Source organism: Oreochromis niloticus, linkage group LG16 (genome assembly GCF_001858045.2).
Source record: "Oreochromis niloticus isolate F11D_XX linkage group LG16, O_niloticus_UMD_NMBU, whole genome shotgun sequence".
NCBI classification, from domain to species: Eukaryota; Metazoa; Chordata; class Actinopteri; order Cichliformes; family Cichlidae; genus Oreochromis; species Oreochromis niloticus.
The window spans coordinates 9,996,747-10,011,803 of record NC_031987.2 but is presented as its reverse complement, the minus strand read 5'-3'; the positions used below and the strand labels follow the sequence as shown (position 1 = coordinate 10,011,803).

The 15,057-nt window shown below is 40.4% G+C and overlaps 2 protein-coding genes across 2 annotated transcripts in view; both read right to left on the bottom strand.

Moving 5' to 3' along the window:
- The window catches only part of LOC106097784 (serine/threonine-protein kinase pim-1), a 459,832-nt gene that overhangs the window by 430,753 nt on the left and 14,022 nt on the right, over positions 1–15,057 (bottom strand). The gene's annotated exons all lie outside the window — the stretch shown is intronic.
- The window catches only part of nxph2a (neurexophilin 2a), a 19,947-nt gene extending 4,890 nt beyond the window's left edge, over positions 1–15,057 (bottom strand). Inside the window, exons 1-2 of the mRNA XM_005451994.4 lie at positions 14,282–15,057; positions 13,979–14,128 (exon numbers count right to left, since the gene is read on the bottom strand). Of these exons, the coding sequence (XP_005452051.1) occupies positions 13,979–14,023 (45 nt within the window). The 5' untranslated portion in view covers positions 14,024–14,128; positions 14,282–15,057. The remainder of the gene's footprint in view (positions 1–13,978; positions 14,129–14,281) is intronic.

The window sequence follows — 15,057 nt, the reverse complement described above, 5'->3', positions numbered from 1 at the left end:
TGTCTTTTGGTCTTAGCCTTGTGATGGACTGATAGCCTGTCCAAGGTGTTCTACCTGTCACTCACTGTCAGTGAAGAGGCTTCCTCTACTACCCTAGTTGGTTAAGCGTTTAAGAAAATGGATTGATGGGTGTTCTTTAAAAACCTTCTATTTGCTAATTCTACATAGATGAATTCACATTCATTATACTTTGCTCTTCTGCTTTGCATTTGTCTGTTTCACTGACATGTAGCAGAGCAGAGGAAGAGAAAGGTACATACACAAATAATGAAAAAAGCACAGAAAAGCAGCAAAGCTGCAGCTGCAGAGAGCTAAGATGATAGCGTGCATATAGACAACATGAGTCTATGAATAACTAATGTGGTTAATGTTAGATAAACCTTACACATGATTGCCAGTTCTGAAAAGCAACTTCCACCTCACAGGTTAACAGTAATAGGTTCTTGGGTTTGGTATGTATGAAGTTTAAATCTGTGTTTTTGAGAATTGCCATTGGTATAAAGCAGATGGTAAAAACATTTACTCATGGAGTAAATATAAATAAATAATATTCACAAGTCGTCACCACAGAAGGTAGCTCCACATGTTTCATTTGGCAGATTTTTACACCTCCAAAAGGTTTGGGGCTCTTCCTGGAATCGGTTGCCAGCTGAAACTACTACTCTAGGGGCAGTATGGACACTTTTCACATTCATCTTCTAGCATATCTTAAAATCCTTTGTTATAGATATTTATGAAATGATTCATTATGGGTTCATTGATAAAGAAAAGGAAAAAAAACGCATATTCAATTAGATTTTCTTTTCAATAAATGACAAATTGTTTGAATGGTTGTGTTGGTTTCGTTATCACAAATGAAATAAAGATTAAATATAGAAAATTCAACAGCAACATCTCGTACTATTGTAAACCCAGTAATAGGATACTGAAGATTATTACAGGTCTGTGCAAGAAGCTAAATAGCATTCACTGGGCATCACCTAACAACAACCAAATAAATAAATAGAAAATAATCATTAATATAAATGTAACATTAAAAAGTGCATGCACATGCAAATAAATAGCATGTAATACACTACTGCTAGATAGCAGGAGCACCACAGAAGGGAGGAAACAAGAAGTTTGTGATAAACTGAACACACGATGCATTGATGAACTCAAGCAGATTCTAATATTTTGAGTGCACAGGAATTCCCATGGACTTAAGGGAAAGGTTAACTTAGATTTAAGATTCCCATTTTCTGTGAATCTAAACTTTAGCTCATGTCCACCTATAAACACTCTTCCACGGTAGTGTCGTAAAGTACGCTAAGTATAGTGCTAAGTGCTAATCCAGACGCAGCAATGAACTGTGATCCCTCCTTGTACCTCAAAGCCGTTTAGCTTTAGGAGCGATTCCTGGTACTCTTCAGATAAAGCTTTAATAATTCACAGCAATAAGCTTAGCTAGTTTTATTAGTAATTAGTAGTGCTGGGTTTTCCCCAGGCCCAGTTATAGGGATCACTGAGAGAAGCAGATGTTGAAAGTACAGAGCAGCGGCTGCTTGAATTCTCACAGAGATGCTGCATACTATTTCCAGACTAATTATATTTTTGCTGTAAGCTGAACTGAGGCATATGTGTATAAAGCTAACAAACTAGGTCTGTCTAGCACAATTTGTTTTGTCACATATTCCCAAACCTTTCCATCTGAAATGTAACAGGGCTACATTCACCTTAAGCTGTGCTGCTGTGTCTTATAATTACAGCTTTGCTTTACTGTGCTGCTTATGTCCAAGACTGCGGTAACACTTTAATGCCTAAAGCGGAAGGTAATGGCTCGCCTATCTGGATATGTAATGTGAAATCAATGGGTCTCCCACGGACAGTGAGCCCGGCCCATTTATCACCTCTCACAATGCTTAATTAAGACAATTGCTCCCTGTAAACATGGATGAATGAGGCAACACTGTAATAATGCCCCTATGTGTAGTTCATCACATCCAAAGTCATTTAATCAACCAATTCCAGTGGCGTTATTCCCCACTGATACAGCCACTTAGTAATACCTTATGTGAGCTCAGCTGTTAATTTGATTTGACTCTTATAACATCACAACAGCAGATGATGCTAAACATAAAATCTGCAGGGTCTCAATGGGAACATTTCTCCTCTGCTGTGAACAAGGAAGGTATGGCACTTGTCTTCCCACCAGCTCAAACTGTTATATCTTTAACACATTGGGTGTCATGCTGCGCGGCTTCAGAGGTGAAACCAAATTGTCTTTCTGTGTAAATCTCAGGTGTGCTTTGTATAGGATGATTATAATGGAAATGAGAGAGGACTTTAAGTATGATGAGCAACTGGGGAAATTGCTGTGACAACAAGGGGATCAGCAGAGGGATATCTAATACTTAAATGCCCCGAGAGAGATGAAGCACTAGGAACTTGAAAGCTGGCACTGACACATAGGCTTTGGTTTCTTTCTCTCTCGCTGCCTCCCTGCACAACCACAGCACCAACACACACTCGAGCACACCTTGTTCATTTAGGCAGCAGTGATGTCTCTTAAAACCGACTAAAGGATTCTGAGGTTTTGTACAAAAAAAGGGGGGAAAAAAAGGCAAGGTCTGATGAAGGAGAATCTACAAAAGCTTAATTAAGATTTCTTAATCGGTGCTGCCGTGCTAGAGGCGTTTCAGGGCAACTTGAAACAAGACATTATTATGATAATAACTGTAGACTTATGGAGCTGAAAACACCAGACCTCATTTCAACAGCACAAGGCGCAGTGACTCGTGGCAAACATTGCGGATATCTGCTAGTGTGGTTTAGCTTCTTCCTTTTCCTGCATGTCCTACATTAAAACACAAAGACGTGCGTGAACCTCACACACCCCGGCACAGATATCACACTTTTACACCACAATAGTCAGCGTTCTATCTGCCCTATAAAAGACTATTTTTGGTGAAACAGCAGTAAACATAAAGGCCAATGCACCAAACAGTTTCCTGGTAATTTTAATGTACATCCACCAAGATGAACAAAAACCGTAAGGTCTCACACAAGGTGCTAATAGCTGATATTTCCAGTTCACTATCAAATGTCATGCATAAAACACACGGTTCCTCTCTGAAAGAGCACCTTAATCACTCTCATTAGCTAAGCTAAGCCTTCTTTTTTAATAGACACTCCATCTTTTACGTTATAGTGACTAGAACTCTAAATTTAAATAAATAAAACACATTTGGACTGGTAAAAATATATATGTATATACACATATAATGTCAGGAGTAAAATGTTTATGCTTGTATATGTTTGCATTCAAAACAGCAGTTTTTTAGGAAATTATGGGGCCATATATAGTTTACAACCCACAATTAAATTTAAATGGAAAAAGACTGTTTGAGTAATGCATTCTTATACATAAAAAAGAATCAGCTACTTAGAGATCTATCAGTATTATCTACTTTATTCTATTTTGTTTTGAAAATGCTTAAATATCTCCAAAGAATACAGAAAAAAAAAAAAAATTTTAACTGTAAAACATTGCACATCCTGACAACATTTTTTATAACCGACTTTTAAGGACTCATATTTTTGTTACAGGCTTACATTAAACTGTTAATACTGGCTGACAAGTGGCTATCACATTTTTCATATGTGCGCATTAATTTCCAGCATAAATGAACGGAAAAAAGGTTTTCGAAAATTAATCATCAACCACATCCTCAAAGTACACATGCTACTCTAGCTGTCAAAGACAGAGTGGAAAATACACATTTGTGGCTAAGTCAGAGTTCGGTGAATGGTCTATGAACCTCCAGGTTTTTACGCTGCTTACAAGCAGGACTATCTGTTTTTACTGTGTGTAAAAAGCGCATTGTTATTACTACAGACATGAGCATCCGTGGCTTTTATTTTACACCTGTCATTTCTACACCTCGGGGGCCTTTTCTTACAGAACCATGCATAAATAGGCAATTCAATCTAATGTTGTGCCAATCAGTACAATCAAGAGCTTTTCATGAAACTTACATCCTGACAGTAGCTTGAGCAGCAGTGAACCACACAGCGAGTCAGGATGAATCAGCCTCGACATTCATCTGTAACGAGCATTATGGAGCTGGCTGCCTGCTTGTCCCGTGGGTAGACATATCTTTTAGAGGCTTGACATAAAGGTAATTGCCATAGTGACCAGAACTAGCCTCTAGAAAGTTATTAAGAAACCAGTGACATCTGGCTTCTGGATCATCTAAAGAGATGCCGTTAAAATGCATTTGGAGAGTGAAGCTGGTGGCAGTGTGTTTGTGATGGGTTCTGGTCCACGGGCAGGTCTGCAGCTTTTGTTTGTTGATGGTGACCAAATCTTTCACAGCCTTTCACAACTGACAATGTGGCCAACTCATGATCTGAAGTCTGCTTTTCTGTTTTTGTTTTGGTTTTTAAATCACATTTTTGCTCAGGAAATGAAGTTGATGCAGAGGCAAGCTAAACTAATCTGTTTCTGGGTTTTCCATAGCTGATTTTTTTTTCCAGTGCATAAGGCTGAGATATGCGTCTGGGGAAAATTGGTTTCAGGCATCTTTCTCACAATAAACAAAATGGGCAATTAACCTGCTCATCAGTGCAAACCGAGCAGTTCCAATGATGCACTCGACTGTTCTTCATGGATTTATCTGTGCAAATTGACCTCACTTTGGTGGTGCAATTCATTTCTCTGCTAATTTTCTGTGTCTGAAGCTTCATTAACTTGATGCGCTTCCACATAGTAAAAATCTGGACATCCCACAAAAATTGCACCGCCTTCGCCACTGCCTTTCGTAATACTTACCCAGCTCTATTGCGACGAAACACCTGTCATATTAGGAGCTGCTCAGCCAGTGCTGCTAGCATTAGACCAAAAAATGTAGCAGAGCTGGATGGACTGCAGACTCTTGCTTTCAAACATTCAACATGACAAGTAGCATCTTTCAGATTAAAACTATTCTCAGCCTGCAATCGGCTGCGCAAAGTCCTTCCTTAGCCATCTTCCTCCTGATGTTACAGGGTATATCATTTGTAATGATTTACACCCAGAGCCGGTTCCATGAGAGGAGGCCCTGGAGGCGCTAAAGCAGCCCACAGAGAGAGTCTACATTCTGCTGAAGAATAGATTGGTGCTCAGATCGCTGGGACAGCCTCACGCTCCAAACCCATCACTTTTAATCAGAGGCCGTCCGGGGAATCACATGGCAGGTGCTTCAGCACTGTGGTGGATCGTAACAGCAAATCGACACACCGGGGGCAGCTTACCAATCACAGGAGGCTACAGTTAGTGAGTGAGTGTGCATGTAGCATATCTGCTACCCCCCAGTATAATCCTTTAGGCCATTACCACCTGACCTCTGTGAAAATGAGACAGACTACAGCCTCCAGTGTCATGACATTCCAGCAAAAGATGTTATAGATCTCAATTTTAATTCATCTTCAGCGTACACAGCTGACATTATTTGTGGTGAAAATATATTGGGTACACTTGGTGCCGAGTAGAAATTCAGTGCATTTCTTTAGTGGTTACATTTCTGTGTAGTATATCTTATATATATGGACTGGACCCGTTCATGTGATTTTCATACTGACTGTAAAGCCACTCCTTTAACCACTGCCAGTCTGTGTCTGTGGCTGTCTACGCATTCTGTACAAGTGTTGACGATGAGGAGAGGGCAGGAAGACAAGCTCAAAAAGACGTGATGCTGATGTTTTCATTTCTATAATCCCAGCTGTATCGCTAGCTCTGTATCTACACACTCATCGCTTCTCCTTCTTACTGTTGACAGATTTGCCCGAAACATAGAGGATCATCGCATCGCTATCATAATATGTAACAAGTCCGCTGGCGCTATCAGGATATTCGGTGGATGGGTGAAAAGGCATATCTATGAGTAAAATAAAATCCAACTTTGGTGCTTGAGCACAGAGATAATAATAACTATGAATATTGGATTTCTTGCTTCGCATGAAATATGTATTGAAAACTTGTTGATTTAATTGCAAGAAAAAAATCCAATGTGTGTGACTTTGCAGATTGTTATGGTGCGTTTCTTCATGTTGGCTTGGAGCAAAGAGAAAAGGCAAACGCAGGCACCCAGCCACATAAAAATCCTTGTTAGTTTTAGGTTGGATCTCTTCTAGCCGTGCAATATTTAATGGAGTGTAACTAAAGCCTAAAAATTTAGAGGCACGTGAAAAGAGAGAATTGTTACAAATTGAGAGCTTTGTGTGCAAAAAGCAGCAGAAAGAAACATAATATGTCTGATTGCTTTTCCCAAAAGTTGGATGCATATTTTCGTCTATTAAAAATATTACACTTAGTTTTCAGGCTCGCCCCTCCGCCCACCTTTTTTAGGAAGTTAGGAAGAATTGCAGCTGTTGCTTAGACCTTCTGTTGTGTTTCATCACTGAATATTAACTACTTGAAGCCATTTTTCAGAAATTATCTATGAAGACACCAGAGGATGAGGGTTAATGTCTTAGAGCCGACATCAGCGAGCGTTCATCTCAGTGAGAGACACTCTTATTTCCACTACTTGAAATGCTGTTGATCTAAAGCTGCCCTTGACCCTAAACCTCTTTTGATGAAAAAAGAAAGGAAAATATGTCTCAAAAAAGAGCAACTCCAACACCTGCCCACATTCATCTTCAAAAAAATTCCAAGTATGCTGAATTTAAAGCAGTAGAGTTTGTCTCCAGTCAAGTCCTATTTTGCTTTCACACAAATACAGTGCAACAAATCTGGCCTTGTTGAGTTATTATAGCATCTAAAGCATATTGAACCCAAATTTATTATTTTGTGCCTGTTTGCATGCACACGTTGTGGCAAAACATTATCTGACAGCTCATGATGTCACTCGGGGCTGCTTGCAACCTATGATTAGCATAAATTATAGCACGTAATATAACCCTCCTTTGGCTAGCATAAATCATACGATGTGAGCCATTAGTCATGTTAATAGTGTCAGCGTTGTTCTTGTCTGGCTCGATCACACAATCCTCTCTTTTTCCTCTGCATCTGAAATGACAATGACCGAAACGTCGCCTCGCCTCAACTCTTTTGGACATTTACTATTGCTACCTATTGCCCTGCAGGAGACAATGTACCAGGCAGTCCAAATAATACACAATTACTTCTCCCGCCGTGTCGTTGTGGAAACATGCTTCAGCGACTCCTGTTAAACTGAACAAATTACAGGAAATTACACCACCGTTAGCTCGGACCTGTTATACTTTGATTGCGACGAGAGGCAGAGCCTGTCCTGTTAGAGCCTGCCATGCCAAGAGACGCATTATGTCTGCTCACTTGTCTGACCTTTTGCTTGCAGCCACTGTAAAGCCGTATTTATGGCTATGAATTATCTGTTATCTGTCAATGCATTTGACAAGAGAAATCACAAAATTTCTGTTCAATATAATGCAGGGCGTGTCATTCATGTGGGGAAAAAAAAGGTAGTCTTGCAATAAAGTGTATTTCATGTGTAAGTCAGTTTCAGTAAGAGGTCATTTAACTTCCTACCAGATCCAATATATTTGTTTTCTTTGGGTAAAATTGTTTTTAAGACTTCTTTATTTAAAAATTTACATTTTTGGGAGGGGCCCATGTGTGTGTGTGTGTGTGTGTGTGTGTGTGTGTGTGTGTGCATTGGGGTGGGGGCATCACAACCAAACACGCTGCCACCCCCAAAACTAATCTCAGTAATGAAATAGCATTCACAGAGGTCCTGTGGTGTTCAATATCTCTACTCAAGCCAGGAAAAGTGAAAAAAACTTGAATAATTGCCTTTGTTTTCTTATTGTTTCATTGTTCACATCAAATGCTGGTCAGGAGGGCATTTATTAACTAAACTGGGCAATTTCATCTATAATCTGCGTGATATTTTAGAATTCATAAATGCCATTTTATATACATATATTGGTTTTGCATCCTGAAAATTAATTATTCAAGTTAACTTTAAACGGGCTTGAGCAAAAAATGCTTTAAAATACTTGTAAAGTAAAAATGACATTTAATTACCTTCTACAGGTGTTTGCAGCTGTAAAAATGTGGAAACCTACATGATAAGTTTAGGATGAAATAGACGTTTACATGCAGTAACTTTAGCAGCATAATAACACATAAACTTTGACTCTGTGCTGTAGTTCAAAGACAATGAAAATCATCATCATCTTGCTATAAAATACTCAGTATCAATTAAAATGCATTCTGACAGTTTGTTAATTAACTGCATGAGACCCGGGGGTGAAAATGGGATGTTAGCGAGCATGGCTCGGTGTGGAAACTTTGAATTCAGCGATGATGTCAGGTGTTTCCAAAGTGTTAACAAAGATCCCACCAAGAGAGAAGAGAGAGAGAGAGTGACGGGAGGCTCTGGGACGAGAGCCTCCAGGTAATCTGGATACTTGTGTTATCTCGCCACCTGCCACATATGACAGCTGCAAAGCCCTGAACACTTCACTTTTAGGCAGGCGTTACCTTTCAACGCATCATCAGTTTCATAATCCCCTTACATGGTCAGAGCGCCAACTCCTGTGCTGGCTCCTGACACCTGCCACGCACCTCCGTATGCCTGATAGCTGATAGGGATTGAGTAGGATAATACCACAAAGCACATTGGACTCAGTGTAATTACCATTCTCTTGACTGGTTTTAACACCTTATACTTCGTAGGACAATGGTAAATGTGCTTGTAAAACTGCGCAGCTTAAGGAGGCATGGCGTGTTGTTGTTAAATTAATACTTCAAAGTTCTACTTTTAGTTTTTTTTTTCTGCTTTCATCTCGGGAAGACGTAATCTAAATGTTTCTCTCTCTGAGCTCCTTTTTTGTGAGCGTGCGACAACCCCAGTTTTACATTTTCTCCTCTTCAAATCCGCGCTGTGAATGATAGGAGTGTTTTATTCCAAAATGTTTTTGCTTGATTTGCTCAAAAGCACGTCCGCTAAATTTGACAGAGCAAAATGTTTCTGTTCTCCGAGCAGATTGCGCCGTGGCTGATTTCACAGAAACAGGGCTCTTTGAAGAAGAAACAAGAGTTGGAAAGACGTTGCTTCCTTTTTCCTCTGAGTAGCTGTGAAGACAGGTACTTCACAAGAAATATACAAAGACAGAGGGGAGCTGACAGTGCTTTGTTATGGCTGAAAATGACATGCTGAAAAAGAAAAGGGGGCTCAAAGCTTGGAGGCAGAGGAGGAAATGCAAAACTGAGAATAATCAGAAGGGAGATTTATTGTACTTATTCTATAGCTGTCACACTTTTCCTTTAACAGAAAAGCAATACAGTTTTAATTAAAGAGGTCAATCATTTCTCAGAGCTTTGACATGAAATGTGATTGCCTTCTCCAAGAACCACACAGACGGTAATTAACAACTTCTTATGTCAGAGTTTTCAGGAAATTTGAAATTATTTAAAGAAGAAACATCGCCTGTTAAGTCACGGTTTCGTGTGATTGCAGTGTGGTAGCTGGTAGACATAGTGTTAATGTAAATATTTGACTAATTAAAAGAAAAAGTGGCACGGTGGCATCATACTCCATCCCCTCGCCGGGTGCAGACAAAAATTCTTCCCTCCATAAATTGATTGCGACATTTAGTTTTGTTGCAGCACGGCAGTAAAAAGCAATACAGACAACAGTCTTCAAAACACTGGCGCTGTGCATCAGTGAGTGCTGGATGCTTCTGACACTGCAGAGAGGTAATGACAATGCTATAAGGTAGCAGAGCCTCTAGATCTAACACCGCCTCGGGCTGCACATCGCCCATAAAAATTCATAGCTGTGGACCAAGATCAGGAAACTCAACATCATATTAAACATAATGTTTCCTGCACCACTAGAGAGGCTCTGCACTTCATCCTAAACAGTTCACATCACACGAGCAGCTAGTGGGAAAATAGCCGTGCCGCTTATAATTGTTTGACTAAAGTCTTTAATGGGCCATACCGTGGCGTGATTAGGCTTATTGTCAAAGCAAAGGGCAATTGTGTCATAGCTATCAATCATTTGGAGCTTCTTTCTCTTCATTTCAAGACCTTTATCATGGATTTATTGCCAGTACAAACACAATTATGACTGATGATTGGGAAAGGAGCAGGCTGCGGGGCTCAATACAGTCAGGACAACCTGTAGTGGCTGCGAGCTACATTTGAGGGATTTCACTCGGAGAAGCGACAACCTTTTCTTCAGAGGTCTGAGACAACATACAAGTTGAGGACTGAAAATGCCACGGACAGTATTGTTTATGAGGGATTATCTAGTCAGGCCTCCTGGCTAGAAAGATTGTGACCCCAATATGAGCACAGATACAGATCAGCTCCATGTAAGCTCCAAAATGATTCCTGGAAGGCAGCGCATGCATACAAGGCTCCTTCACTCTGTCAATCCAGTGTTTAATCACTTCCACAGAAATTTCTACTGGTCTGCCAGACGTGTTCTCTCATATTTTTTTTTCTCTCTCCACCCAATTTCTCTGGTGGGGTTTTGAAGACTTAAGTTCCACTCTTTTTTTTTCTCTCTTTCTTACAAGGCAAATCCTGGGAGAGGTTGATGTGAAGACCAGGCAGAGCAGGGATGTGAAGAATATAAACACATTTTTTTTTTTTTTATTGTCCAGAGGGAAAGGGAGGTGCAGGGGGTTGGGCGGTGGGGTCTGTAAAAGAGACGAGGACCTTATCACAGCCCAGCAGCTCTGTAATTCGCCGCCATGATAAAGTGGCAGCGCGGAAAACCTTACAAGGCTGGCACAATCCAAAGACGGATTAGGTTTTTCTGACATAAGCTTCCTGAAAAACTAATCAATCAGCCCATGCAGCATTATCAGAAGCGTGAGATTAAAGAGCTGCTCCTAATCCCCCCACTGTACATTTTATTACACTTCCCAGTGTTAGTTGCCTTTAAATATACAATAAATAAATAATAAAACCAAACCTAATTGAGCATGGGGAAGGGGAAAAGGGTTAAAGAGCCCTTAGAGAGGGATTTTATGTAGAATTTGTGTTTTGTTATGAAGACAGGGATAAAACTGTTGTCCTTGCCAGAACCCTTTCTGCCTTTGAATAGAGCATCACTGTCTCACTCTACCACTGCAGAGGGGGGAAAAAAAAAAACACAACTAGGGGGAAAATCCTCTGCCAGAATTTTGCAGCAATATTTGTGTCTAAAATTGAATCACATCAAATTCAAATCTGATTGTTTTGTAGCAAAGACTTTTTTTGAAAAACCTCCGCATGACCAAATAAGTAAACACATGTTTTTAAATAAATTATTAACTGTAGAAAATTAAGGCTAAATCCTTTGGGAAATGACTCGTAATCCCTTAAATCACTGCACATCAAAGTTGCAGGGATGAACTCCAAGCCTGGCGTGATCTGGAGTACAAGACACATTCAGCTTACTAGTAACCAGCTAAGCTTCGTCTCGCTAGTGCGTCACACCCATCTTTTAAGACGTTCTCGTCTTCCGCGCTCAGTTCAACCCTGGGTGGTGTTTTCGGTAACAGAAAAGGCAGCAATACATCTAACGCTGCGACTGATCCTCTTGGCATGGGCCATATAGATGCTGTGTTGTGACATAATATTACCAGAGGAGCTCTCACCCCGGCAATAAGACATAAAGGCGTAATAGACTTTGTCAACGTCTCCTAACACTTAATCCCAAGCAGAGTTGAAAACCCCACTTTCCCTGCGTGCAATCTCTGGAATAGGCGTAGGGCAGGACGGGCTGAGGGAGATGGCAGAGAGCACGGCTCTCAAATATGTTTCATCTTCATCTACATTGTTCTGCTGTCATTGCACAGAGGATAACTGCAGCAGATGTCAGGGGGAAGAATGGATTCTCCCAGGATGGCTTTGACCCTCTTATTTGTCCCTGGGGCATGGCACAGATGCTGGGTCCAGGGTTACATTTTCACCGCTTGATTCATGTTCTAAGCGCTTTTTAATTGAATGTGCATGTGAGGAGCGATGGGAAGAAAAGTGTGGTTTTATCTGGGGGGTCTTTGAGGATTTGGACCACTTTTTCAAACTGCTTAAAACAAGAAGCTTAAAAATTTCATATCAAAGGGTTTAAGTGTCCTGCGTGCAATCCTCTATCACAGAATGCTTCTCGGGTTCAAAATCTGGCCTTGCGCTGATGGGCGTTATCCTTGTGCATCTTTTCAGTGTTTCATACACTAACAAAAAAGAAATCTTATTCATACTTCATGATGTATTGCAGCACTTATTCCATTCCTTTACTGAGGGTCAGATATTTGGGATTTTTTTGAACCTAAGAAGGTAGGGTAATATTGATAAGGGCCACTACATCCCCAGTCAGACATTGGTGAATCTGTTGGGAGGGAAGCTACTGAGGCATACAAAGAGAGCCTCTCCAGGGAGGCAGTCTGTCTCTCTCTGGAGGCACAGCTCCCAAAAGGCACAGGGCTGATTACAACCGCAGCCAAAGCAGACAGCACTTTGCTGCTGCAGCTGCACAGTTGAAGGCTATCTTTAAAGAGGCCCTCTTTGAGGATGGCACAGATGTGAAGAACTTCTTCGATCCCATGGCATTTTCGGTGCAAGTTTGATCATGGCAAGAATCCATAAAGCAAGGACGAAAACGCTAATACCCTCGCTGTATTCATCTATCTATAGGGGACAACATCACTGTATGATGGGGGGAGAAGGGCAGGAAAGGCCTTTATACTTCCCAAAAGCTCATGAACTTTCTTCAGAGTGCTTGCTGCATTAAAACCTGAACTAGACTACAGAAAGATTACGTCTAGAAGCTTAACACAATCATTCTCTGGTAAATACTAAATAATTTTCTCTGGATTAACAGGGACGTCACCGTTATCATCAAGCTTTTAAAATCCCTGGGTTTTTCAATTTCCATCTATTGTTCTCAGTTGTCTTGAAAGGGGAAAAAAGTAATAATAAAAAAAGAACTCTGACCACAATTTGAGAGCAAAAACACTTAAAACAGGTTAGGAGTTCAACACAGACGTCTAATGATTCCAATGATCACCAAAGGTGCACGTGATGCACCTGAAGGGATGAAGAGGCAGGTTGTATTTTCGGATGAGCCGTGATTGAGAGAAGCAACACACCCAAGGACATAATACTGAATATAAACACTGAAAGAAAAGAATATTTAAACTTTGCAAACCAGCACAAAAATTAATAGCATATTTTATAAAATATCTTAAGTAGATTTTTTTTACCTCAGTAATTCTGTGTCTCTATTTAGAATACTACCTAATTGTTAATCCTAACCTATTACCTTTTGCAACACTCCGCATGTAATGTAAAATTTCCATAGCTGAGAAAGCTGATGGTCTTACAAAAAGCCACAACATTAAATAGAAATAATAAACTCAGATGCTTTTATGGTAATTAACTGCATATTGTAGAATACATGATGCGCATTAAAGCAAAGCTGGAGTCTTTCCAGGATTACTAAATGCATTATGTTTGCATTATGTTATTCATTATGTTTGTTTTTACCATATTTTTCAGTGGCTACAGAAAAGAAAGAAATGATGCCATTTCTAAGGGTATTAAATTATTTACTATTTTATGGATTTTTTTAAAAAAAACACATGAAAAGTATTTCACTGAATAGTGTGCGAGCCCTGATAACATAAAACAATTAAGCTTATCCCTGTAAGACTGAATGAGGAGTTCTGCTCGGCAAATGAATTTGCTCCTGATGACTGTGCCAAATAAAATTTCATGCCAGGAAATTATTCAGTTTGGCACAATGTGAAGATAGACAAGTCTTGCACAGCTGCGTGATAAGGATCCACATAAAAGACAGGCCAACAAAACAAATATAAGCAAAAGAAGTTTAAACCATAACCTAGAGTGAAGAAAGAATTATCTCGTAAGAGTCCTACAGCATAATAAAAACGCTTCATCTCTACTTTTTCTCAGTCGGAGACATGCTTCTGCATAATTAGCCTCTTCTCATTCACTCATCTCACTCCTCACCTGGTGCAGGAGGAAAAACAACAAGAATGTTTGCAGAGGACTCATCTTCAACGACTTGTCGACTTATTCACGATGAGCGGGGATTAAATCCTCTCTGGAAGATTTGGAGAGGTGAAGACGCTCATGGCACTGAAACATCGCTATGATCACCTGCAAGAAAGAGAGAGAGGGAGAGAGAGAGAGAGAGAGAAAAGTGGAAATATTTACGTCGTTAAATCATTTAAAACGTCTCTTTTTAATGTGGAAAGACATCAAAGCTAGGGGCAGTGAATTAATCAAGAAATATACTAAACTTTTCCTTACCGTTCCGTAAAAGCAATACCTCACTTATTTCGGTAAGGCGGCTGGGATCATCCTCTCTCAATCCACGTTCAGCAAAGAGACCTAAAATCCTCTCAAAACGTCTCTCAGGATGTCGAGGTACTTTCCCCCAAGCAGCTGGGACTCTTTGGCTCGTCTACAGTAGTGAAGCGTCTACATTAAGCAGTTCAGTTGTAACAACGCTCCTCTAAGTTTAGAATCCAGGCAAAGCGAAATAAACTGTGGACTATATTTTCCCTTACTCAATCCGGAGCAATGTTGGTCTTAAGTTGTCAGTATGCGCAGTAAAACACAGCCAAGCGTGCCCGTATCCCAGTGCCAGGACTGCAGTCAGACAGACAATAGTCAGCTCGCTGTCTTCGCTTTTAGGCTCTGCTTGATTTCAGTGCGCAAAATCCCCCTCTGCGCGTCTGGAGACTCCAAGGTCGGCGCGCATCCGTTCAGAGACTCAGACCTAAAGATGTACCTTAGAAGCCTTACTCTCTCCATCTAAGAGACAAGTAAAAGCTTGATGTCACCGTTGTCCGGTTTTGTTCATCATAACGCGCACGTGTTTAACCCCTTAACGTTTAGATGCTTAATCGCAGAGAACAGTTATGCCGTGATTTTCGTTGGAAGTTTTGTGTGATGACTCTAATGCGTACACGTCCAGTTATATAAGAGTGCATGCAAGCCGTGTTTAGCAGAATGTATAGAAAAGCCTTTAAAATCGTTGCATGTATTAAACCCATCTTGCAAACGCAAGATGTATGGACATG